This window comes from Pyrgilauda ruficollis, unplaced genomic scaffold (assembly GCF_017590135.1).
Source record: "Pyrgilauda ruficollis isolate IOZ18807 unplaced genomic scaffold, ASM1759013v1 scaffold12, whole genome shotgun sequence".
In the NCBI taxonomy this organism is placed as follows: Eukaryota; Metazoa; Chordata; class Aves; order Passeriformes; family Passeridae; genus Pyrgilauda; species Pyrgilauda ruficollis.
In genome coordinates, this window is record NW_024510321.1 from 53,058 (window position 1) to 78,864 (window position 25,807).

Consider the following 25,807-nt stretch of genomic DNA (forward strand, 5'->3'; position numbering starts at 1 on the left):
GGCGGGGAGTGGGGCCGGGCCGGGGCCGGGCTCGGCGGCTCCGGGCTCCGGCTGCCCCCGTAGCCCCCCCCGCCCCGGCCATGGCGGCGGCCGCTCGGCGGAGCCGCGGCGGGGCGGCGGTGCTGGGCCCGCTGCTGCTGCTGGGGCTGTGCGCCGGGCGGGCGGCGGGCGGGCCGCTCCGCTACTCGGTGCGGGAGGAGCTGCCGCACGGCGCCTTCGTGGGCAGCGTGGCGAGCGACCTGGGCGTGGATCCGCGGCGGCTGGCGGCCAGGGGAGCGCGGATCACCTCGGGCAGCGGCCGGCAGTACCTGGAGTTGGAGCTGGGCCGCGGGGCGCTGCTGGTGCGGGAGCGCATGGACCGCGAGGCGCTCTGCGAGCTGAGCCCCTCCTGCTTCCTCAGCCTGGAGTTGGTCATCGAGCAGCCCATCGAGGTGCACAACGTGGAGGTGGAGGTGCTGGACATCAATGACAACGCGCCGCGGTTCCCCCGCCAGGATTACCGGCTGGAGATCAGTGAGTCTGCCGTGCCCGGTGCCCGTTTCCACATTGAGAGTGCCCAGGACCCCGATGTGGGCACCAACTCTGTGCAGAACTATCTGCTCAGCCCCAATCGCCACTTTGCCCTGGACCTTAAAGGCTTCCAGAGTGGCAGCAAACTCCTGGAGCTGGTGCTGCAGCAGCCACTGGACCGGGAGCAGAGTGCCCTGCAGCAGCTGGTGCTGACTGCTGTGGATGGTGGGGATCCCCCCAAATCTGGCACAGCCCAGATCTCTGTGCGAGTTGTGGATACCAATGACAACCCACCTGCCTTTGACCGCTCCACCTACACCGTGAGCCTTCTGGAGAACTCCCTGCCTGGCACGCTAGTGGTCAAACTCAATGCCTCAGACCCAGATGAGGGCTCTAACGGGGACGTGATCTACTCCTTTGGCAGCTACACCCCCCAGAAGGTGAGACAGCTCTTTAGCGTGGACCCACATTCAGGGGAGGTGCGGGTTAACGGCACTTTGGACTATGAGGAGGCATCCTCCTATGAGATCTATGTACAAGCCACTGATCAGGGCCCTGTCTCTATGGCTGGGCACTGCAAGGTGCTGGTCAACATTGTGGATGCCAATGATAATGCTCCTGAAGTGCAGCTGACCTCCCTGTACAGCCCAGTGCCAGAGGATGCAAGATCAGGAACTGTGGTGGCCCTGATGAGTGTCACTGACCAGGACTCAGGGCTGAACAAGCAGGTGAGCCTGCGCATTCCCCCCGGCCTCCCCTTCACTCTCAACTCCTTCAAGAACTCCTACACCTTGGTCACCCAGGGCAAACTGGACCATGAGAAAGCAGCAGCCTACAACATCACAGTTACTGCTACTGATTCTGGGAGCCCCCCTCTGTCCTCCCAGAAGGTGATCCATGTGGAGATCTCCGACATCAATGACAATCCTCCACGCTTCGAGGAGCCTGTGTACTCAGTTTATATCCCTGAGAACAACCCCCTCGGAGCCTTCCTGTGCACTATTAAAGCCACTGACCCAGATGTCGCCAAAAATGCCTATGTGTCCTATTCTCTACTTGATGGAGAGATTGAAGGGCTACCGGTTGCTTCCTACGTCTCCATTAAATCTGACAGTGGCAACATGTATGCTGTCAGGTCCTTTGACTATGAGACACTGAGGGAGTTCCAGGTGATTGTCCAGGCTCAGGATGCTGGGGTCCCACCACTGAGCAGCACTGTCACTGTCTACATCTATGTGGTGGATGAGAATGACCATGCTCCACAGATTCTGTATCCTACCTCAACGAACACTTCTGCAGCCCTGGAGATGATCCCACGCTCGGCATATGCTGGATATTTGGTAACCAAAATTATAGCCATTGATGGGGACTCAGGACAAAATGCCTGGTTGTTCTTCTACCTGGTGCAAACCTCAGATCCAGGTTTGTTCAGGATAGAGCTCCATACTGGGGAGATTAGGACTACTCGCAAACTGGGGGAGGACAGCACACCTACTTTCAACCTGACGGTGGAGGTGAGAGACAATGGAGAGCCATCGATGTCCTCATCAGTAGCCATCACTATTGCTGTGGTGGACAGAGTTTCCAAAATCATCCCTGATAGAAGAAGACACTTTAAAAGCCCAAGCAATTACTCAGAGGTCACTCTTTATCTCATTATCGCTTTGAGCGCCGTCTCCTTCGTTTTCCTTTTCACAATCATTGGGCTTTCTATCATCAAGTGCTACAGATACAGTCTGTATGGGAGCTCCTGCTGTGCAGGGTGCTGTAAGGTCAGAGAACGGAACCCTGCTGAATTGTACAAGCAGGCCAACAACAACATTGATGCTAGATTGCCCCAAGGTTTAAAAGTGCAGCCCCATTTCATTGAAGTGAGGGGCAATGGGTCTCTCACTAAGACCTACTGCTATAAGGCCTGCCTGACTGCAGGATCAGGAAGTGACACTTTCATGTTTTACAATACCTGTGGCCCAACAGGAACTACTGGTCCCTCTGCAGTGGTGACTGAGAGGCATCTGACAGGACAAAGTGGGCAGAGTGCACAAAACCTGATCATACTTAGAAATGACTCCATTACTCCTAATGAGGTGAGGCTACCTTGGTAAATGGTCTGCACAGTGCTCTGAGCAAATCTGTACTCAGGCAGAGGTTCCAACTGGAAAACTCGGATGAAGCATATTCCCTGAGGGGCTTGCTGACACTCAGCTCTGCAAATCGGTCATAGTGAATCTAATCTATGCCATGCATTTTGTTTCTAGGTAAATACTGAGACTTTCAGGGTGCAGTTGGTAAGTTCAGTATATGCGTCTGTTGTTCGAGATTCGCCTCATTTTTGCAGCATATGCTGTACTGAGTGTTGCATCCTTCCCTGTCTAAAATTGCCTGCTGTTACAGAGTGCTGAGGAATGACACATCTAATCTTACAGTTTTGATGTGAAAACTCACATTGCAGGAGAAAAAATAATCAGTGATTAGCCTTGAAATCAAAAAGTTACTTTATGGCAATTATTGATGTTTGCTTTTTTGCTGTCTTCCTACCTAAATCTGTTGAATTTAGAAAAGCATATTATTGCAAGGATCTTGCTAATGTGAGTGTGTTTTAGTTGTCTAAAAACTGCAGTCCCTTCTCTGATAATGTTAGTTCTACCCAGTGCTGCATTTCTTGCTTTCTGGTCTCTGACAACCCAGTGATATCTTTGCAGAGAATTACAGCAAGAAACCATTTTTAAGTTACAGAGTGACAACTTCAAACCTGCTGGGTTCCTATTGAAAATTATTTAATACCTATGGTTTGACCAGCTGTGTATTAACCTTTGCAATACTTTCCCACAGTGATGAATTAATGGTTGCTTTATGCTTGTGTGCAGGAAGCCTGCAGCTGGTGTGTGGTTTGCATGATCTGTGCAGTTTCCTTTTTACACATGTTGGGACTGAACTTAGCAGCACTCACAGGAGAGACTAATTCTGGTGCACAAAAGGAAAATCTTGCCATTGTTGTGTGTTGTTTGTATCCCATAATTGTGGCCGGTGTAGGATCAGTTTGTGCATTAATGTGTGCTATGCCCCAGACAGGGGAAAGTCAGGGATAGACTGGTGGGATAGAAAGGAGCCTGCCTTGTGTATTCTTGCCACAGAAACAGTACTCATTTATTTATTTATTTCTACTTTTTCACATATGAAGATGTTAGCATATTTATCAAGTGGCTTTTGTTGAGCAAAGGTGCCCATATCTTAAGGGCCAGCAAGTCTTCCTTAAAAATGCTTTTAGTGAGTAATGATCATCCATTCAACATTAATCCATTTAAAATTAATGCACTGTTTTTCTGTAAATCACAGTGGCAGGGTACAGGGGAAGTACTTTTTCTCTTTCTCTGTAGTTTTTGTATCTTAACATTTTTCAGAGTGTAGTAAAATGCCTGGAATATGTTTGATATAGGAGGGAATATGGGCCATGCTCTATAAGCATCTATGCTGAGGAATCAAAGAGTGAAATACATACTTCACAGCTGATTTTTGGGTGGGAGGTGTGCAAGAAGAAAAGCTCTACTGAAAATTATTTCCCTTTGGATGCAAGACAAGTAGGAAATCAGTTTAACAAAGAGATTCCTATCACATTTTGAGACTCACTCCACTGAATGCAAGGAATTAGCAAGCTTTGATTACCAGCAGAGATCAGGCAGTGGCAGCAAAGCCAGCCCAGACTTGGAGTACAAAACCAGGGAAATGTATAGAACAAACTAGTGAGTGCTGCCTGTGTGGAGTTGTCATCCAAGAGAATCAATTATTGAACTCGTTCTGTGTGATTTAAACAGAGGTGAAGTTCCGACAAGTTCTACTCATCACAAATTCTTTACTTCCTGCTTCTTAACCTGTCCTGTGGTAGGACATTCTATAAAGATGTACCCAGGCCATGTGCACATGAGGAAATGGCTAAATGTAATGGCACTCACTAATTAGTAGTTCCTAGCCAATTACACACTGAAAGTCACATCTCTCCCCTGTTTCAAGCTCAGCATTTGCACTGAAGATGCCATCAATTGCTTAGCAACCCTGAATTCTACATTTTAAGGATAATGATCTTTGCATTATTAGATTTTCAGAGAACTGTGTTTCTGTTTTTAGTTAAAGTGAACTTTGAATCAGCCTTTAAGAGCCTGTGCCTTCACTTGTGAGGCATAGCAAGGCAGTATTGTCCTTGCACCAATTTACAAAGTCAGTCTCTGATCTGTGTGTTACTTTTAGATAATGTGAACAGGTCCTTTCTCTTTTTTTTTTTTTTTTTCTTCCACACAGTTTTTGGAAAAAAACTGCAATCCCTTCTCAGATTTTCTACTGTTTTTTCATAGATGAGGATGGGACCAGGTGAATGGGTTTGCTATGTACAGATAATCATACCTAGGGTTTTACATTGTCTAATATTTTTTAAATGTTTATACAGTGAGAGGAAAAATATTTCCAAGTTATTTGGGATTAATCTCCGTAACATTTGGGGCAATAAGTCTTAGTTCCTTTCATATTTACTGGTAAGGTCAAAGATGCTAACAAGTACACTAAGTTGTGACTGACTGTATTGTGCCATTAGAAGGATACAGCAGAAGTGCAAACAAGTGCAATAAGGTTGTTCAGGGGCTTTTTTGTACCTGGTGAGTTCTGACTCCTGTGTGGCTATTTCTTTTGTACTGCCAGTGTTGTGATGGTGGAATGGAAGCTTGTTTCTGCAAGATAGCTGCTGCTTCTGTGCTCCCCCTGCTTACCTGCACAGTCCTTTATGGATTGATAGGCATGACTCAGACCAAGGGTGTTTTGTAAAAGAGGAAATGTACTAATGCAGCTGCACAGAAAATGCTGGGCATGGTTATTGCTGTCAGGAGGCTGGTGATAAGGGTAGCAGTGCGGGGTTAATGGATATTGCTCTCTCATCAGATAACTACTGCAGAGGGACCAGGCAGGCAGTGTAGGCAAAATCAAGGGATAAAAAACCACAGTGGCTTCATTTCTGGTGCTGTGAGTGTTATGGGCAGCCTGGGCTCCTGTCTTTTGAAAGAGGGGTGCACACTCGATGAAGAGGTTGTGTGAGAAGTTGTGATTTTGTTACTGGGCACTGCTGCAGTGATGATCTGTCATTTCCAGGAAGGGTTTCAGTCCTTTCGTCTGGAGTCTGTTTCCTCAAATTCCTGTGAAGATGCTGAATGATGTCTGGGTAGTGTCTGGTCCTTGGTTTTTCTTTTCATCTTTCCTATTTTGTTCTTACATCCTGTGCAGTTAAGCTCATTTCTTGTGCCTTGCATCTCATGACAGCCTTTTCCTTTCAATGCAGGAAATAACAATCAAACCAAAATGTTTTAACAGGAGTTTTCTGTCCCAGAAGGCAGCCTGGCACATTCTTAATTATCAAATTGGGATACTGGATAGAACTGAACTCTTTTATATTATACATTTCCTTGTACCCTTTTTTGTGTGGTGACACATGTGGATGATACAATATGATATTTCATGTATTGGTCAGAAATAAAGTGTGTTGCCCTATGGACCCTTTCAAAGAAAGTGGAAAAAACTGCACACTGATGGTGGTAAGACTCAGGAGATCCATTGGAATTTTACAGCAGAGCTGTTTACTCTGCTTCTGTCTCTTTCTCTGTATTTTTCACTTCAAAACCAGCTTGCTAAACACATGGAAAAAACAAAGCAACACTGGAGCTGAACACATTTTAATACTGCTTTAAATGCAAGCATGTTTTGAAGTGTCTAAACCTAGTAACCCCAGAGCACTGTTTGAAGCAGTCTGTCCAGGAGATTTCTCTCAGAGGATTTAAAGGTATTAATGGTGGAATGTCTTACAATCTAGTTCAAGAACTTAAGCCTTTAAGAAATTCTCCAGCCCTGCTGACATTGAAAAGGTTAACTATAAATGTTTGTTCTTTTGTTTGATGGCAGTGTCTGAGCTAAGCAGGGACAGTGCTCTGTGCTTCAGGGCACTCAGGTGCTGGGTTTGAGGCTTCTGCTGTGCCAGCAGAAATCTGCATCCAAGATTAAGCAGAGGTGTTTTCCTCCTCTTGGAACTCACTAAATGTACTTTACAGAAGGACTTGTCTGTTCCCTTCACCTCTGTTTTCTCAGAGTTAGGAATGCAAATGAACATTACTAGACTTTGGGCTTTTGACTTACACCCTTTTCCAGTTTCCTTTTCGATTTCTTGAATGATAAACACATTTTTAAAATAGTTTGTTCTCCACATCAAGTTAATTCTAAACATTTACAGAAGGAAAGCAGGAATAGAAGCCTCTGTTTCCTCATACCTGTCAGCATTGTCTGACTGGAAAATAAGCAGACCCTTGTGTGGTTAGAGGTTCTAAAAGGCTTTTATTAATGCTTCAAAGCAGATACATTTGATAAATATACCTTATGTCATTCTGTTGTGCATTTGTGTGGAAATCAGAATGAAGCAGGATGTTTTTAGGAGACTCAGCATCTGGTAACTGTTTGTAAATATTTGATTCATGCTTCTCTACCTCAAGCAGGTTTTGTTCTAGCAAGCACTGAAGTGAAAGGTAGTGTTTGCATTGATCCATTGAATATGGGATCAGGGCAATATTTTAAAAAATTAGAAACTTCTCCTACCCCAGGGAGAAATTCTTACTGTATTAGATAAAAAGAGAGCTGAAGAAAATGTTTGTAACAATAGATTTCCAACTAAATTTATTCTCCACAAACCAATGAAACAATTCTTCATTTAACCCACTTGAAAACAACTGTGTGACATTTTGCATGAGTTCTCTTGCTCCTAAGATGGCTCTAGTTTACATTATACATTCCCATTATCAGACTTTTATGACCAGAAGCATTAATGTCTGTGGTTGTGTGGTTGGCAAAATGTGAGCCTGGTGCCTGGAAGAAGCAGCAGGGGCAAACTGATGGCATGAGGTGCAGTGACAAACACTTCCACAGGCACCTGGATAGATTCTGCCTCCTCTCACACTATGATGATGATGGGCTGTAACTGAATCAGAAAAAGCAACTGATGGGAAAAAAGGGAATGATTTATTACTGCTGTGCTGGGTCATGAGATTTCTTTCACCCACTGACAGGACTGCTGGACTTGCTACGTGACTTCCAAAAATCTCTCAGGGAAGTGGCAAGATAAAATTACCTTCAGCCTAGTAGAATGTGCTGGATTGTGATAAACAGAGTCTTGTAATATGCTGGGGAGGTAAAAGGAGCAATATTTTCTTCATCAGCATTGTATGACAGTGAAAATGTGGGGATTTACAACTGGGAAGCACTCGGACCACTTCAGAGCCCGTGTTCTTCTTTGTGCTCCCTCTGTGCTCTCACACAGCTGTGCCTTGTCCTGGTGGGGTTGGTTTAGGACACACTGCACATCTCACAGCCAGATCTGTGACAGGGCTTTGCAGAGGAGCCCACTGAGAGCTCCTGGGACTGCCTGAGGACCTAGCTCCACTCGGAGATGCTGTCCTGGCAGGTTTCAGGGATGGTGAAGTTGGACTGTTCTTAAGCAGAGATATAAACCAGCCCAAGCTTGTTGACTGTGAATTCCTCATGGATTTCTAAGAAGCAGCACTGCTGCAGCTGAGCTGGGGAGAGATATTCCTGAATAGGTTTGCTGCTTTTGCTGTGCTCAACCTCTGTTACTGGTCATGCTTTATTGCTTTTCTAGTCCAGTCTCATTTAGAGATGTACTGAAACAACTTTTCACTTATGGCCAGGGAAATGGAAAGAATTACAGTCTGTAGCAGAACAAAAGGAGAAGCCAGTTGTGCTGACAAAATAGAAATTTCACTGATTTTGTCAGTTGCAGGACACTGACCTGTGGTAACACAAGTGTGGGACAAATGTGCCTCTTGCTGAGCTCTGAAAATACCCAGTCAAGCAGCAAGCATGTGGTAAAACTGGGTGAAAATAGGTCTGCACAAAGGCAGGCTGTTGCCCAACTGCCTTGTGCTCTGGTTCTTCCTCTAATGACTTCAACAAGAAGTCACAGATATTGATTTTTTTCATAGTTAAAAATGCCCCCAGCCTCTGACGGTCAACTGTGGCAATAGTTCCACCTCCAGAGTAGGAACATCCTGTTCCCTCCTTCCTTTTTCTGCTCCTCTGGGAACAGCACTGCTGCCCTACCCAAGGAGTCACTGCAAAGAGAGAACTGTTTGGGAATAGCCACAAGATGCCAGAGCTTCTGGACAGTAACCCTTGAAAATACCAGTCTCCTAGTTTCTCCTGTATTGACATGAGGAGTCTTGGTCCATGCATGTGAAGTGAAAAAATGTTTCATTTCTAACTAATGAGTTTCTCCTGCCACCATCACCCATATAAGATCTGATGTCCCATTGCAAACAGAACAGAGATTTTTCTTTTCTAGCCAGGAATTGGAAAGTTCTCATCCAAAACCCAAAAATCTGTGTACTGTGAGTGAGTGGTCGTTTTCCTCTTTTCTCACTCCTACCCAACTCGTGTCAGACTTTTTCAGTGCTTTCATGTAATCCCACTTTATCTGTGTTTTGCCTGGGACTGTGGTAAGATTCCTCCTCCTGACATTGCCTACAAGCCTGTACAAGTTAATAACCTGCACCTCTCAAATTGCAAAATAGAACAAGAAGTCCAGCAGTTCTCCTGCTATAACAAAACCCCCAGCAGAAGAAAAGACAAATCTTCTGGTGTCATCACCCTTCATACTCAAGAAAGGCAAACTCAGGAGAGGCTCTGATCAATGTGTGTTGTTCTCTACCCTCTTTCATTGACTGTTACTACGTGGTTGACTTTAGAGTTGCTTTGACATCCCTGGGACTGGGGCCAAAATGGAATTAATCAGAAAAGACTAGAACCATGCATAATGGGCTTCTTGTCAAACCCCTTTCTGCTAAACTCAGCAGAACCTGAGCATGACAGAGAACAGGGGGCTAAATGGGAAGGAAATTGCTAGCACAGATGTTTAATGTGTGGTTGCAAACAGCAGCCTCCTCCTCCCTTTTGTGTAACTCAGACCATAAAGAAGACTCATGTGTGCATCATCCAAGAGCATCTCAGCCTTGAGTGAGATGCTGGACCTGGGAAGTGTGGTGATAGAGCAATACTGTAAGTTGTAATTGCTCCCTTTTTGTTTGAATAAAACCTATTGATCCAGGGAAAAGCATATGCCAAACCTCAAGAGGAAAGACAGAGTTGGCTTTAAATAATTGAGAACATTCAACACTTTCTTTTTCTCTTTCAAGTAATGGGGTCAAATTCATTCCTGATCTGCCTCCAATAATTTGAAGAGAATTAAACCATTACTGTCATTTATTATTTGTGTGATTGGCACCATGCAAGACACATCAGGAATGAATGTAGCCCATTATGTTTTTGGATATAAGTTCTGTCTTTGGATTCCAGTGCCTGAACTCACTACAATATCACCTACTGAATAATGTTTTTAGTATCCTGAGAAATAACCTTGGTATGTCCTCAGGGCTTAATTTTAAGGGACCTGAGCTTGCACTCATAGGCTGTAGTTGAAAATTACAGTGACAGTCCCCTGACAATGTGAAAACTATTTTCTGGAGCAATTTTTGATCAACAGAGGATTTCTTAATTAACTCCTTATTTAGCAAGTCATGCTGCAGCACATCAGCATATGCTGAGGTTTGTTGGTCAGAGGGCATTGCTGTCTATTTTCCCCTTCTACCTTTTATGCCCTCTCATGAATATGGAGAATCTAATAGGTTTTGGTATTGTGGACATGTCTGTCCTTAATAAAAGACTTGCTGCAGTCTGCAAATCTGATCCCATCCATTGCAGTCCTCTGCAGTACACTGAATTCCAGCAGAAACCTCACTGCCCCACGTCCCCCTCACATTTATACACCCTCAGGCAGATAATATTCAGTGCAGGAGCTTGAGTTTCCTCACCTTATCAGGTAAACAAACAATGTATTTTCTGGATTTCTGATGTTGTTTATTTTATCCTGTGCCCAAAATGTTGATGAATGTATGAAATAACTTTCCTCCAGTTTGCAGCATTAAATGTTGTTCCACAGAGATCATCTCTAGCCACAGGCCTTGGTGTGCAGACAAGTTTATTGCACATACAATCCCTGTGTGCCCATTTGAAAGTTTCTTTCGATTTATAGGGAGATTTGGCAATTCACAAAAATTTACTATATCCATATAGGTATTTCTGACAAAATTAGCCAGATGCAGATGCTTTCTAGCATGTTTTACTGCCGCTAACAGCATTGTCCTGGGCTTTTGTTTCTACAGCCAAAACACCCCAACCCGGACTGGCGCTACTCTGCATCCCTGAGGGCAGGAATGCAAAGGTATGTGTGGTGTTTCTCCAGAGAAGGGGAATTCTGTCCTTTTCCTCTGTGAAAAGGACAAAGTTTCTTCTGATGCCATAGACTGATGGTATCTATGCTGAGATGGAAAGCATCTGAGTTCTGCTGCTGTCACTTCCAATCTCCACGAGCTACAGATTCAGCCTGACTTGCATCTTATGCTGTTAGTGCACTGCTGTAGAGCTGTGCTGTTCTTTCCTTTTACCTTCTGCTTTTGTATCCATTGACTGTCAAGGCATAATTGTTCCAATTATTGAATCATTTAATTGTCATTATATACTTTTTGTTTATTTTAAAGCTCCCCGTAATTGTCAGTGCTGATGTTTCAATAGTCAGTCTGCATTTCCATCTTCTTGTTTCTCATTACCATAAAAGTAGCTGTTCCTGCAGCAGGTTTATTAACCACATGCTGCAATCAAGAAGATTAATGCAGTTGAAAGGACTTTTTGAAGATATGAGATGGATTTTCAAAGAAGGAAAAGTGAAGCTTTTGTCCAAATCTCTTTAGACCTCTTTGAAAATCCGCTGCCTAATACCGCAAGCAGTCTCTGCTATAATTTTCTACTCAGTACACTTGGATAAAGAGAATTATACTAAAATTGCATCTGTAGAGCCTAAATCAAACAGTATTTTTGCTCTTCCTGAGCAGATTAGAATACTGGTTCTATGTTCAGGTGTAATCTGATGTGATTAATAAGATTCCTGTACAGGTGTAGAGGCAGTTCTGAGGCTGCAGTCATTCCCAGTGGCATCGCAAAGTGCAGGATTTTATGAGTGTCTCAGAATTGTTGGTGCAGTGGTGCTGTACCTTTATCCAAGAGTCTTTATGACACTGAAGTCCTGAATTCAGAGTCACACTGTGCTTCATGTGACTGAGGACACAGAGTGACTCCTCTGACTTTGAGATGCTGTGTAAAAAGGAATCAAAACCTCGAGGACCAAGAGCAAAGGAAGACAGAGCAAGCTTGACTTTGTGGCCTACTGGGCAAGCTCCTTTCTTTCTTTTCTATTCCTGCTGTGGCTTTCAATTTTTTTGTAATCCATAACTGCAAAATCAATGGACAGTCTGGGTGGGGAGCAGGATCCTGAAGAAGGAATTCTGCCTACCTGAGCACTTTATTTGCTGGTCCTGAGTCAGGCATGCTCTTGTGGATCCACATTCCTTTCTATACAAAGTACAAGGTCTTACCTGTAGCTGCTTGAACAATTAATGGAAAGTAAGGGTTTTTTTAATCCCACAAGACTAATGGGGCCCTTCTGGGAAATTGTCCATGTTCCTCTGCTCTCACAGAGGATAGCAGCCCCTATCCTTACCTGAAATCTCAGGTTCTGAGCCTGTGTGCCCTGCCCAGTTGATGGTCAGCATAAAATGCTGATTTTTTCATAAAACTTGTAGAAATTTGGTGCCCTGGATGTCTGCCACATTTGGATGAAACTGGCCCTTAAGTTCAGCTTAAGGAAGTGTGAAAGGGAGTGTGAAGCCAAAGAGCAGAGACAGGGACACAGTCACGGAATCCTGTTTCTCTTAAGGAACAGCATATAAACATCATGCTTGGTTTTGTATTAAAAATAGCATATTTTTTTCTTTTCCTTCCATGTAAGGTGCAAATTGGTGCTTTTGATGTCCAGTGCTCATGATGTGACACTAAAATTTGTTGTATTAGTTTTTGCATTTAAGAAAATGCATTTCTCTTCCTGAATTGCTCACGAGAAATGTGCAGTAACCCAGGAAGGTGGGATTTGTTAAAATGGCATAATGACAGAAGCTCCGAGCTAACTCCAACTTTTTAATCATTTGCCTAATGTTGCTACATCCTAATAGCAAAGATGTGTCACTTCCTTATTAGTGCCTCCCAGTCAATGGGAGCAAAGTGTCCTGCAGGTGTGTTTGTTTTATACTCGTTGTTACTCGTATGTATGTTGTTACTCCTCGAGTGGGTTTTAGTAAATAATTGAAGGTATTTTTTGCAAGTCAAAACAGCTGCTTCTCGTGCTGCTAACATCATGCAGTACTCTAGGAGTATCTGCACAGTAATAAATAGTTATGAACTCTGATAAGCAGCAGGAAAGGGAAGTGTTGAGAAGTCCAGGGAAGTGTATAACCCAAGTGTGATATTTGCTTACCCAGTGCTGTGCATATGGAGGAGCAAGGAGTCCTGCGTGGAGGAGCAGCAGGGCCTGACCAGCAGTGGCCAACAGTCTCCAGTGCTACAGCAGGTAAGGATGTGAAAATCCAGAATATTTGTGAAGAACTGATGTTAACTGCAGTAGACCTCCTAATTCTGCTATTTACTTTTTCCTCTGTTTTATATCACTGAGTGAAGATCCTAAGATGAGCTCAACTGGTCAGAGCATGGTGCTCTGCAATCACAAAGTTGGGGGTTCAGTCCCTGTATGAGATATGAGCCATTCCCTGAGGAGTTGGACTCAATGATCCTTCTGGGTCCCTTCCAGCTCAGAATATTCTGTGATTTGGATATAAAGTTCTTGTAAATTATTCTGTGGAATAGAAATAGAGTGGAACAATAAAGCATAAAATACATCTTTTTCTTTACTCAGTCTCAGATGAGCACAGGAGATAAGAGTCCCTGATCCCAGCTTTCACCCTGCTTTTGGAGGTTACTGGTTTGTGTAATGGAATAATGGAATAATGGTTCAGTTCTGATGTGTGTATTCAGGTGTGTGTATTCCAGAGCTGGTTCGCCCTCCATTTCAAAAGAACAGTAAAACTGGGGTAGGAGCTTATCAGTTTTCCTTTTGTTATTTTTACAAAGCCAGTAAGTCTCTTTGAATGTCTTTTCTCATTTTACTTTTCTGCGGTGAAATCAGACCTAAATTTTTGCTAGCTATTTTAATTCACTAATACATGATGAGGAAACTAAAATATTATTTGTTTGTCAAAATAAATGACAAAAAGTATGGTTTAGAATGTAGCTTCATTTACTCTGTCACTGACTGATGACTTCACAGCAGTCAATATAGCAAAAAAACCCCCAGGATGTTTTGCAGTGCAGACAAAAAAAAATATTCTCACTTTTGATTTTGGAGCAGGAATAATACAGAGACATAGAGGAGCAGTCAGTCCCTGTTTTCAGCCATGTTTCAGCCAAACTAAACTGTAAACTCAGTGGATGCCCTGTGTAGGGTGGTGAGCCCTGTACTGCAGCTCTGTGAGCACTCAGGCAGGAACTGACATGAGGAGTGATGCCCATATCACAGAGGCAGCTCAAATGCTGGGCAGTGGGGTCTCCAGCTGCAAAAATGATAATTACTTCATTTAATCTTTCTTGGTGCAAACCGTTTTTTCTATTTAAATGGGAATTTCACCTGGATAAAGGTGAAACAGTTACAACATCCATAAATTAATCGTGCCCAGCAAAACCTGCACTGGTTTTGCAGAAGGGCTGTTTGCAGAAACAGATTTGGGAATTAATTTAATACATAATGGAGCCCTCGGCTATGATCAGCTGGGGTTTGTGTGCCTTCCTTCTGCTGCAGGCTTTGCAGGAAGATGCAGCCTTTGCAGAATATGAAGGGCGTGTGACTGTTGAGCTTGCATTTGAAAATGTCACCACAAGAACACTCCAACCTTTGCAAAGGCTTCCCTCAGGCTTTTGGCTGCACTGATCATCCCTGACTGAGCACTCAGTGCTCTGCCTCACCCAGTTCAGTATGGATACAAACATTCTCCCAGGTGTTTCCATGCTGGTGCTGCCAACTTCCAAGCACCTGAACGTAAGTGCAAAGGTGGGATGGTTCTGTCATCTGAGGAGGTCCAGTGGCATTTGGGTCCCAGAGTCCTGTTCCCCTGTCTGGAGCCCTGCTTGCTGTTCTATTTGGGGTCTTGTCATTTTGGACTTGCTTTGGGAACCTGAACATCTCTTTGTTTGAGCAGCAGTAACCCTTGGCTCTTACTGCTGCTTCCTTCCCTGACTTGTGAGGCACTTGTGCAATGAATGCATCCCAGCACACAGAAGATTATTTTATTTTGTCTTTGTCCACTCCCAAAGGATTAGCAACCCTGATATTACATTACTTAGACTTTTCTCTTTTCTTTTTTTTTTTTTTTTTTTTTTTTTTTTGTAGTGGGTTTCAGATAATATTCTTCTCCTCTCTTTGTAACCAAAAGCTTTAGATGTCCCTGATCCTTAACAGCAAACAGGTGTTTCATGGAGAAATCTCAGGATTAGTGGCTGTGTTAGATTTTGTAGCCTCAGTACACCACATATTTAGCAAATTACTACCACTGCTTTAGAATCCTGCCTATAGTTTCCCACAGATATCTCTTTCACTGCTTCTTTCCTTTTTTTGGTTTAGGTTCAAGACCTGTAATAACAAGTGAAGTGTTAAATCAGTAAATCATTAATTCCTACTTTAAAGCTGAATTCCAACATAATCACACACTTTTCAGCAAAAATGTGCTGCCCAAGCAAAACCTGGTCCTTATTTGACTGACAGCATTCCTGTTGCCTTTACTGAGTATTTCAACCATGCAAAGAACAGTGAATGTGGATGTGGAATTTTTAAAATTGTGTTTACATCTTCTTAGGCACCAGCCCAACCAGTTGTAAGTTTGCAGTTGGGAGACTTCTGGGTGAGGTGGGACAAGAAGGTTCAAACTCCCTCTGACTTTGAATTTAGCTCTCTTGGCATCTTGTTAGTCCCCCACCTGCTATATAGTGAGATCAGGCAATGAAGTCACATTTCTGGTTTCTGTTCCATGTCCTTTGGCAGTTTTGGCAATCCTGTCAGACTTTAGATGACCACTAATGTGAGTGAAGTCTGGTTTTTTGATAACTAACTCAGAATAAATGGAGCTTGATTGGCAAAAATGGTGAGAGCTCATAACAAAAAATATGAACAGAAATTTTGCTCTAGACGTAAAACACTGAAGATTTCTGAATAAATCAGACTTATGAATAATTCAGAGCTTAGAGTTAGCAGGCATTAGACAAATTCATGTATATTTCTCTGTGCTGGTGGTTCCAATCTACAAAACAGAACTGATGTAATGCAAATGCTTCAAAATGCATTTTTGCTAGACAAAAAAGTCTAAAGATGCTTTCATAGGACATGTAAGACTCAGGAAAACAATAAGGACTTGTGATGAAAAAGAGTCATGAGAAATTTCAACTCCTATATTCAATGTAGACTTTATATGTGTGCAGTAAATAAGGCACTGGGCCACACACTGTATGCAGGGAAGGGAAAATAAAATACTTCAATTCAGACAGCTCTGTAAAAGAGGAAAGGATTTAATGATAAAATCTGCATCTGAAATCTGTGTGTGTGTAGGTGAAGCTGTGGGTGAAACACTGGCATCTCTGAAGTCCATGTCAAACAGCCCACGGACTTTTGGGAAATTAGGATTTCAGTGTCTACCCTCGTAAATATGCACAAGAGACAGAATTAAGATTGCCTAGGCAAATGCCATCCTAAAATACACTAATTTTATACTTCTTATTTTGCTGTGGTAACATTCTTCTAAATGGATCTGCTATTTCTTTTCCTTTTCTCAGGGATTAGCTGGGGAGGAGAGGTGGTAACACTATTTTTTAAAGCTCCAACAGGTCAATGTCCTTCCTGTGCTGGGGCCCCAGAGCTGGATGCAGTGCAATTATTTTAACTTGTCTGCACTGCCTGGGCTCTCCCAAGGACAGAAGGACAGCAGACAGACCATCATGGACTGCTTGGGAGCGCTGCAGGAAGAAATTTTTCCCTGTGAGGCTGGGCAGGCCCTGGCACAGGGTGCCCAAAGCAGCTGGAGCTGCCCCTGGATCCCTGGCAGTGCCCAAGGCCAGGCTGGACAGGGCTTGGAGCAGCCTGGGATGGCGGAAGGTGTCCCATGGCAGGGGGGTGGAAGAAGATGATAAATAATCCCTTTATACAAAGCTCTTTGCATCTCATCGCCCCAAATCTGAATCTTTCAGTGCTTGTCCTCTGAAATTTGTGTCTCACAACTTTCCTGGTTTTATTCCATTTTTCCTGCTGTTCCTTACTTCCTGCCTGTGACCTTCTCACATGTACCATGCTAGCTGGGGATATTCCTTGTCCACATACTCCTAAGCTGCCCTGGGCCTTACACTGGGAACCACAGTTTCTCTGGAATAAATTTGTATTGCTCTCAGAGGAAGGTTCCTGCTGCAATCTCCTGGAATGCAGACAAGGTCCATTGATGGGGCATGATATGCAGAATAAGTTAGGAATTCAGAAAACTAAACGTGAACCAACTGTAAATATGTCAAATAAGCAAAATTTCCTGAAAAGTAAAGTCAGTCTTCCTGGTGAGTTTTGTGCTGCTGGTTTGGGTAGGCTGTTGTGGGAAAACTGTGAAGAAAGGACAGGGGTTCTTGTGTAGATTTTAAGAAAAAAATGTCCAAGAATGCCTTGATAGGGAAAGAAATCATTATAATTATCCACTGTTAGTTGTGGCATTCCCAGTTCTCTGTTTCACAGACTAATTTGGATGTCAGGCAAGTAAATCCAACCTGAACAAGAATATTATATCTGAAAGAGATACTTAATTCCAGTGAAACTGTGACATGAGATACAGGATGATAATGCAAGGAGAAGAGATCTGAGCAGAGAAACCTCAGGGCATGAGAGGGGACGCTATTATTTAAAGAAGGGACGGGACCACAGTTGGGCTAGAAACAATTTATTGCTCAAATAAACATCAGTCTCAGAGGCTGTGAGATTTAAGAGAGCAAGCAGTCAGCCATAGCTCAAAATGGTCACAAGGCAATACACAACTTTCTAATCCAATAGACAGTTGCCACAAAGTTTATTTTGCTTTTCTAACCTATCACCTTAACTTAATTTTGCTGCACTGTGGATACTTTTATCCAATGGGCTTCTGTCTCACATGCACATATATGTTTCTATTATAACATCTAAACTCTTACTTTATACAATTACACCCCTATATTATAAACCCTTCACCATCTTATTAATACAGTTTTTTACTTACTTAAGGCATATTCTTACTTACAACTATAGAAATACAAGTTTATGATTTTTCTGCTTAGTGTCTGTGTATTGCATTTTTACATCAATCCAAGCTTCTCCCAAAGCTGCAGATCAAACCCTTCAGTGTCTGTGGAAGTTTCTATCTTTCCATTTCTCACATCACACCAGTAAAAATCTTGTATACAACGGTGAGCACAGAGGATCTGGTAGAGAGAAACAATTGGAAAAGATGCTAGAAGGTCTGCAGGAGGCAGAAAGCCTTGAGAATGGCAGTGTTGATTTTTAAATGACTACTGAGCATAGGTCACTGGAAAGAAGATTGGCACCCTGGGCTTGGGTAATAGGTTGAGATGAGTGGGGCAGAGAGCTGCACTGCAGTTGTTCTTTTCATGGAATAACCATTTGACATTGTCTGTGTCTTTGAGTCCATGTAACAGCAGCACAGAAGGAATGGAAAGTGTTTTTGGGGGGATTGAGTCTCACTGTTAGACCAGACACTGGTCTTGAAATCAGGCAGGCATTACAGGAGAAGCTGTTAAGGACCCCACAGTACTGTCACAAAGCTCTTGGCCACTGAATTATTCCTATAAAAATCCAGTTTAAAGAGAAAGAGCCTAAGAAAATAACTCGGGGAGTGATGAGACCTAAGTTGTAACATATTTCTTATGATACAGCTTTACACTATGGCTGTAAGTAGAGGACAATTTCTTCCTGAAATGTCAGTGAATTTGTGTTCTCCTTCTTCAAATGACCTTCCTCATCTAGAGAAAAAGGGTGTGATTAAGACTCATCAAGCAGTCACTGCAAAGAATGTGCAGGGGCTGAAAGTGCTGTTTCTTTGAGACTGTTAAAGGTTAATTTAGAAATAACAGCACTGCTCTGGCTTAGCTTTAGCAGTTCATTGATTAAAGCTATAAAAGATAATAACTAATTAGCAACCCAGAATACAAAACCGGGTTCTTGGTTTGTTGCAGAATGCTGCAGCTGTTTAAAATGGAAGGAGCTAGAAAATGCAGCTGTGCATATCTACAGCCTCTCTCTATTTTTTAAATTAATAACCAGTTTTCTATAGAATTTCATAATTCCAACCTTCAAACCCAGAAATATATAGAAAGCCAAATATCAGCCCTAAAATTCATATCTTTAGTGGTCTAAGAAACATTGTGAAAATATATGGAATATTTTAAAGAACAGAAGAGGGGGAATACAGAACACCCTAGTTATTTATGTTTCTCATTAAAATTAGTCTTCAAAACAGTGATTTCATAAATTCCCAAAATGAAGGTCCTAAGCCGCTCCTAAGAATTTGTAGGAAGGTATCATAGAAATTTGGTTCACAGCCTCTTGAATCATGGAAAAAGTCATGCCCTTAAAGCACACTAAAGTAATTATTTGAAGCTGCAGTATCTATCAGCTCAGTGGAGCCTGGGGAAGGAAATCATGCCAGCTTGCTTGTGTGGCTGCAGTGCACTGCCTAAACTGAAATAGAAATAATCTGCAAGGGCCATATAAGGCTAAATCCCTTTCTTTTATTTTACTTCTAGATTTTGGTCATTGAATTCTTGAGTCAATTCCAGCCACTTGCTGAGACCCTCAACATGATGTACAGTCCTCAGTTTTGCCCCTGCTCCCAGAACACTTTATTCCCAGGACATTCCCTGCATGCTTCCTGCTGTTTGGCTTTCCACTTCTGTTTATTCCATTTTCACTCCTTTTTGTTACGTATCTGGTTTGCCAAGTATGCACCTCCCTCTTTCTAATTTCTCTTGTTTTTTCCTTTCATCTAATGACTTTGGTCTCTTCCTGCTCATCTGTCCACTGTCTTCCCTCTGTATTGTTATTTCAGGAATGTTGAAATGTAGGTCACCAGCTTGGCCCCACATCACCTTTTCAATATTTCATACTGAACTAAGAATTTTCAGGGATAAATGCTTCTCAATTTGACAGCCTGATGGAAGCTAGAGAGGACTGAGAATTTCAAATGCTACTTGTACTGAAGAAAAGCATTTTGAAATCAAAAGGACTTTTTCAAAAGAACATGTCTAAAATACATATTTTTTTGACAGATGCAGCTTGACATACTGATCATTATTTTTTAAAAGCTGATGACTGTTATGACCAGGAACTTATCTGCCTCCCCCCATCCAAACTGTGGTTGAACCAGCACTTTGGGCTCTCAATATTTGGAGCCAGGGCTGGGTAAATTAATAGGTTAGTTTAGATTTCTGCTCAGCTGAGTGAGCAAAGAGAGGAGGGGATGATAGATGATATTATACAGAAACTGCAGTCGTGACTTGGCTAAAGTTAAATTTACCTTCTGTTAATTTATTTTCCTCTTAGCTGCAAAACCCTCATGACTGACCTGAAATAGTGTTTGTGATCTTTATCAAGGGGTCCATTCTTTTTCAGCAGGGTCTACCAAGTAAATGAGATGACATGGATGAAAGATTTAATACCTTTGTCCTTGAAGGCTCAGTGTAAGGAAAAAAGGATAGGACTCATCAGAATTTGGAAAAGGCCAATGCTGGAAACTTCTAAATTGTGTGATCTCTTTGACTTCATATATTTGAATAAGACTTTGTGTTAATTTTGACTGTCAAAGAGAATGGTCTTGGAAGAGTTTATGTCTTCATCTACTATGGCAAATTCCCAATTTCACCTGCTGCAAATATTTGTGAGAAGAATTTCTCTTTCCCATTAGGCCCAGAATACATTTGTGCATCTCATAATTTAGTCCAGTCCCTGTTTATGTGCATCCTTTCTTTTGGATTAGGACCACATTTGTCCCTGACTGGAGCCAGTTGTTGAATTTTCTCAAGTGGAGATCCAGTCCAGTTTCAGATCCCCACATGGGGTGATTGTTTCAATGCAGGTTTCCTAAAGGCAGGACTGATGGCTCCAGCTGAGATGTAAATAACCCAGGGGACCTGCAAAATTTCTGAAACCAGGAATGAAATAAGAGTAAAGGGGGCAAAAGGCTAAAGGTTTTCTGTGACTGAACAATATGAAAAAAGTCTTCTGAAACTGTGGGCAAAAGCTGCTGCAGCTCCAGACTTCATCATTTTAAGAAGTGATAAAGAGATTTTACGTAAGCAGTTTATCTGGCTATAATTTCTATATTTAGGCACTGGGAGAAAGTTTAATAGCAATAACTCCTTGTCTATTTAATTCATCCTTTTCTGCAATAATCTTTTTGCTTCCTCAAAATGGAGGTTTGTGTTAAATTCAGGCTTAAAAATAAAAATATTTCTCATAACTGAGCCAAAAATAAAAGGGCAGGGGGGGGCAAATACAACATTTGCCATATTATGTGATTAGTTCTTAGACATCTGGTAGAAATTTATTTTATAAATATAATAAAGTTGAATTTTCAAATCGAAGTAACTTTTTCACTGTCTGTTGCTTTAGGCATGTTGGTCTTTGTGATCTGTATAAAAATACCAGTGAGTTTTTCTTGTCTGCCCACTGGTAATATTTTGTTGCTACACAGAAGACATGGATTTTGATTCCTGTCTTTATTATTTTCTCAGCAGTTTCAATAAATAAATAGAAAAATCACTCCCTTGCCGCTGTAGTACCTTGGGTTGTGATCTTGTCAGAACTTATAAACTAAACAAGTGTTTATCTGGTCAGTACTTCAGGGAATTGATGGTAATCAAATTGTTTCCACTTGAGCTTACAGCAGCTTTATTTTTCCCCTGTTGTGCCTTGCTTTTGTGTGCATGGTTTGGGGGTTGTTTTTTATTTCTTTCTCTGCTGCTGTGGGCTTAATTTTATTCCATTTAGATTTTTTTAAAAGAAAATATACTCAAGTAAATGTTAAAATAACCCATGACATTTATGATCCCAGATGAAGTTTAACCCAGTAATCTCTTGCAATACACAATTTGCTATCTGATAGAAAATAGATGGATAAAATAAGGGTCTTTCTAAGTAATCCTAAGAAATTCTAGTCTGGAATGTATTTATATTGTGAGTGGTGGAAGAAGAAATGAGGCTGAGGGAATCCAGACCACTCTGTGATATTGAATCTTCTCCTAATGGATGTCTGCCTGTGTGCAGCACTTTGCTGTACACAAGGGTCATAAATGTATTTTTCATGTGTTTATTTTTGTAACCAGGCATTGCTGCAGTGTCTGTTGTTCATGTTGTAGTGTGGCACTGCCTCTCAGGTCAGATGGTGCTGCACGAAGCCCACACAAACAGCAAAAGACAAGCCTTGCCTGAAGGAAGTTGCCACTGACATGAGCAGGGCAGACAAAGTCTGGGAATAGGACATGTTCATTATCCTGCTTTAAAAAGAGGAAAACCAAGAAAATTAAAATTATTCTTATCACAGAGTGCTCTGTGGGGATGGTGATCAGCATCCACCTGGCCCGAAATGCTCTCAGTGCAGCAGGACGGAATGAAGAGTAACAGCTTTGTGAGACTGTTTTGGGGCTCTCCTTCCCTGCTCCTTTCCAGCTGCTGAGCCATGCAGAGCCCGTGAGGTCAGGACTTCCTGAACACTGCAGTTCTTCCTGTTTCCCTGCAGTGCTCACAGCCCCTTTGCCTGTGAAGTCTGACCTTTAGCAGCTCCAAGCCCTGCTGCTCAAGAGGCAGGCAGAGGCTGCTGCCTGTTCCTCTGGGCCATTGGAGAGACACATCCTACAGGAGTGACAGGACAAGGGGGAATGGCTTCACTATGGCAGAGTGGGTTTAGATTAGATTTTAGAAAGAAGTTCCTTCCTTTGAGGGTGGTGAGGCACTGGCACGAGCTGCCCAGGGAAATTGTGAATCCCCATCCTTGGAAGTGTTCAAGGCCAGCTTGGATGGAGCTTGGAGCAGCCTGGGATAGTGGAAGGTGTCCCTGCTCATGGCAGGGGGGTTGGAATGAGATGGCCTTTAAGGCCCCTTCCAAGCCAAGCATTCCATGATACTATAATGATGTTTCTCTCTTGTGAACTTCTCTGATCTCTTGCCTGTACCCTGGTTTTGCTGAGACTCCAGAACAGGGCTACACAAGGCAGAGAAAGCAGTATGTGCATGTTTTACCAGCACACATTCTGCCTATTTATGTAACATTGACCTGGAGATGCTGATTTTACTCCAAGAGCTAAACCCTGAAATCAGTCATTACTTGTGTGCACTCAGAGGGTGCAATGAGAGATGTAAAACAGCAACAGCAGCACACAAAGGCTTCCCCTTCATTAGGGGGATTTAATTCTCAGAACATCAAGGCTCTGGCTGTGGAGGAAATGAATCTGAATGCAGCTTCTCTGCTCTTGTCTTATATAATTACAGTCAGCCATCCCTAAAAGCATCCCCTCTTAGCATGCACGCAACTAGCAAAATAAATGGGTTGATTAGGAAGGAAAAAAAGCCACACCAGAAACCCTTTGTGGTCTTGTGGAAATTGTTCCTATGTGCTTATGCTGAGAAGAGGAGTGTGCTGCTTTTGTTTGCACAGGTGGATAAGACAGGCTCAGGGAACACAAAGGAGACTTGGTGCAGCCTGGATGTCCCCACCCAGCATGCAGGTCTGGGGTCAGATACCGAGAGGTGACCAGAACAAACCAGTGAACAGCAGCAGGTCATCCCACCACAACGTCTGGAGGCTGGAACTAGAACAGAACTGACTGAGACTGGTTTGAATATGATGAAATTAAATTTTTTCTCTTTTTCTTGAGTTGGTTACTAGGAACAGGACAAGTCCTTCAAAAGAATGAGGGCAAGGGGGGACTGGCTTTAGACTTAGAGAGTAGGTTCAGGTTGCATGTTAAGAAGAAATTCTTCGCTGAGAGGGTGGTGATGTGCTGGCACAGGATGCCCAGAGAAGCTGCAGCTGCCCCTGGATCCCTGGAAGTGTCCAAGGCCAGTCTGGATGGGGCTTGGAGCAGCCTGGGATAGTGAGTGGTCCCTCCCATGGCAGGGGGGTGGAACTAAGTGAGCTTTAAGGTCCCTTCCACCCCAAGCCTTTCTGCAATTTGCTGTTTGTGTTCCAGTTCTGTCTCATGCCTGCCTTGCATGACTTCTTTTTGGGCTGTTCTGAAAAGGAGTTTTTGAAAAAGCAAGAGTTGTTTCCTGGCAAGCAAATCCTGTGCCCATGGATTCCCAGACTCTGGTGGTGTGGGTGCAAGGTGGGATCTGAGGGGCTGCACAGGGAATTTGAACTCCATTTATAGGTCAGACCTCAGGTGTATAATACTGAAGCACATGGAAAACAGGCTGCTGTCCTGGCTGGGAGTGGCACTAATTAGATCCCTAATTGTGCAGCTAATCTCCTTAGGCTCGCTTAGACAATTAAGGGCAAGAGAGGTCCTCTGCCCTTCCCTCTCTGCGTTTGTCCCCGTGGTTACTTGAACTGGCCAAGGGATTTTGCCTGAAATCACGCCTTCTTATCCTGTAACACCTCCTTGGCCTAGTGTCTGGGCCTTTGCATAGCTTATTCTAGTTAAATTATTCAAACCTTGAAAAAAGAAACAGTTATTTCCAAGATGCAAGCTCTGATCTTCAAGTCATTTCAGCAGTTTTTTCATATGCAGATTTTTAATGCATTGAGAGGCACTTGAAAATCCAGAACACAGACTATGCTTATAAACAATCAGGAAAGCCATGAGCCTTCTTTAGTCCCTTTGATTAAATTTTCTGATATTTTTGTTCCACATAATCACTTGAATGTGGTAGCTGAGTTTAAAGGAAGAATGTTGTAAGACCCAATAAAATGAAAGATGTTTTGACCAAAGGCAGTGAGTGAAAAATGGAAAAATAAATAATAAACATATTATCATAATACTGAAAAATGCAGAACAAACAATTCCTCCCCCAACTTTCCTTCAAAACCTGCCTGTAGACCTTACAACTTTGCTTTTAAGAACCAAAATACAAACTGGAATTTTCTTTACCAAGGAGCACTACGTATTAAACACATCTCAGGATTTGCAAAGTACATTCTCCTCCCTCCTGCTCTCTGCTTTTCACTACCTTGTGCTGCATTTGTGATCCACTGTGCCCCCAGGAGCAAGAGACTGTCATTTTAGTGGTAAATCAACTTGCCCACCCATAGTGGGGGTGAAGTGGTCATAATTAATAACTACAGCAGCTGAATTGTCCACTCTGCACCATTTCAGACCACTCCTGTTGTCATCTCTGCCAGTACAACAGAGTAACAGTGTCCTTCCCAAATGCCTGGTGTCAAATGTCTTCAGTCACATGTGGAGGATAAATTCTCTCAAAACCCTGTGGCTGCAGCATGCACAGACTGTCAGCAAGAGGAGTGGGCCAGCAGCACCCTGCTGATTCGGTTTCCAGGTGATTTGTTCTCTCAGTTACCATGAATAATGTCATCTCTTCACTGGGAAAATTACCTGTTCTCAGTAGATTATTATCTTGCTGCAAATTTATGCTAAGTAGGTAGCCGAGTCTCTCACATGTGTAGCTGCAAACCAAAGAATTAAAATAAATTAATAACATTAGTGTCAGATTATCTGCTTCATTTATTCCCAGACTTCAGTTAGGAAAAATAAAGCACCATGAGGAACATAATATTTTTCTTTTAATTGAACTAATTTTCTGTGGGGCAAGAAAGGTGACAGAGTTTCTCAAGGACCACACATGCTGGTCACTGCTCTGGGTTCCTTTTCCCCTCTGAAGAGTGCAGGTGCAGTTAGACAGTAAAACTATTTTCAGCAGTGAATTCTGGAGGCAGAACAAAGCACATTTCTGTTGGTCCACACTGTAAATCAGTTCATCCATCCTGGTGCACAGGCTTTCAAACTGGAGGTGAACCTATCCAGAAGTAAATGGAAAAGAGAACTGCTTTACTTCTGGGCTGACAGGAAAAGTAATTTGGTGATTTTAATCCAGTTCCCCATTGGCAACTTGCCACGTTGCAGAAAACACTCTCACAACTGAAACTAATTGGCAGCCCCAGCAGGAAGGCCAGTGGCTTGTGTGGGCTAAATCCATGCAGGTCAACTTCTGATCTTCTCTGAGGCATCTTGGCCAGACAGCGTGATG

General features: G+C 42.8%; 1 protein-coding gene across 3 annotated transcripts in view; it reads left to right on the top strand.

Annotated features, from left to right (window-relative positions):
- The window catches only part of PCDHAC2 (protocadherin alpha subfamily C, 2), a 78,621-nt gene that overhangs the window by 26,484 nt on the left and 26,330 nt on the right, over positions 1–25,807 (top strand). For 2 of the 3 annotated variants that reach the window (XM_041487066.1, XM_041487057.1), the window contains exons 2-3: positions 10,764–10,822; positions 12,969–13,057. In XM_041487066.1, coding sequence (XP_041343000.1) covers positions 10,764–10,822; positions 12,969–13,057 — 148 coding nt within the window. Of the gene's footprint in view, positions 1–80; positions 2,598–10,763; positions 10,823–12,968; positions 13,058–25,807 lie in introns of those variants that run through there. The other variant, XM_041487047.1, reaches the window with a different exon arrangement.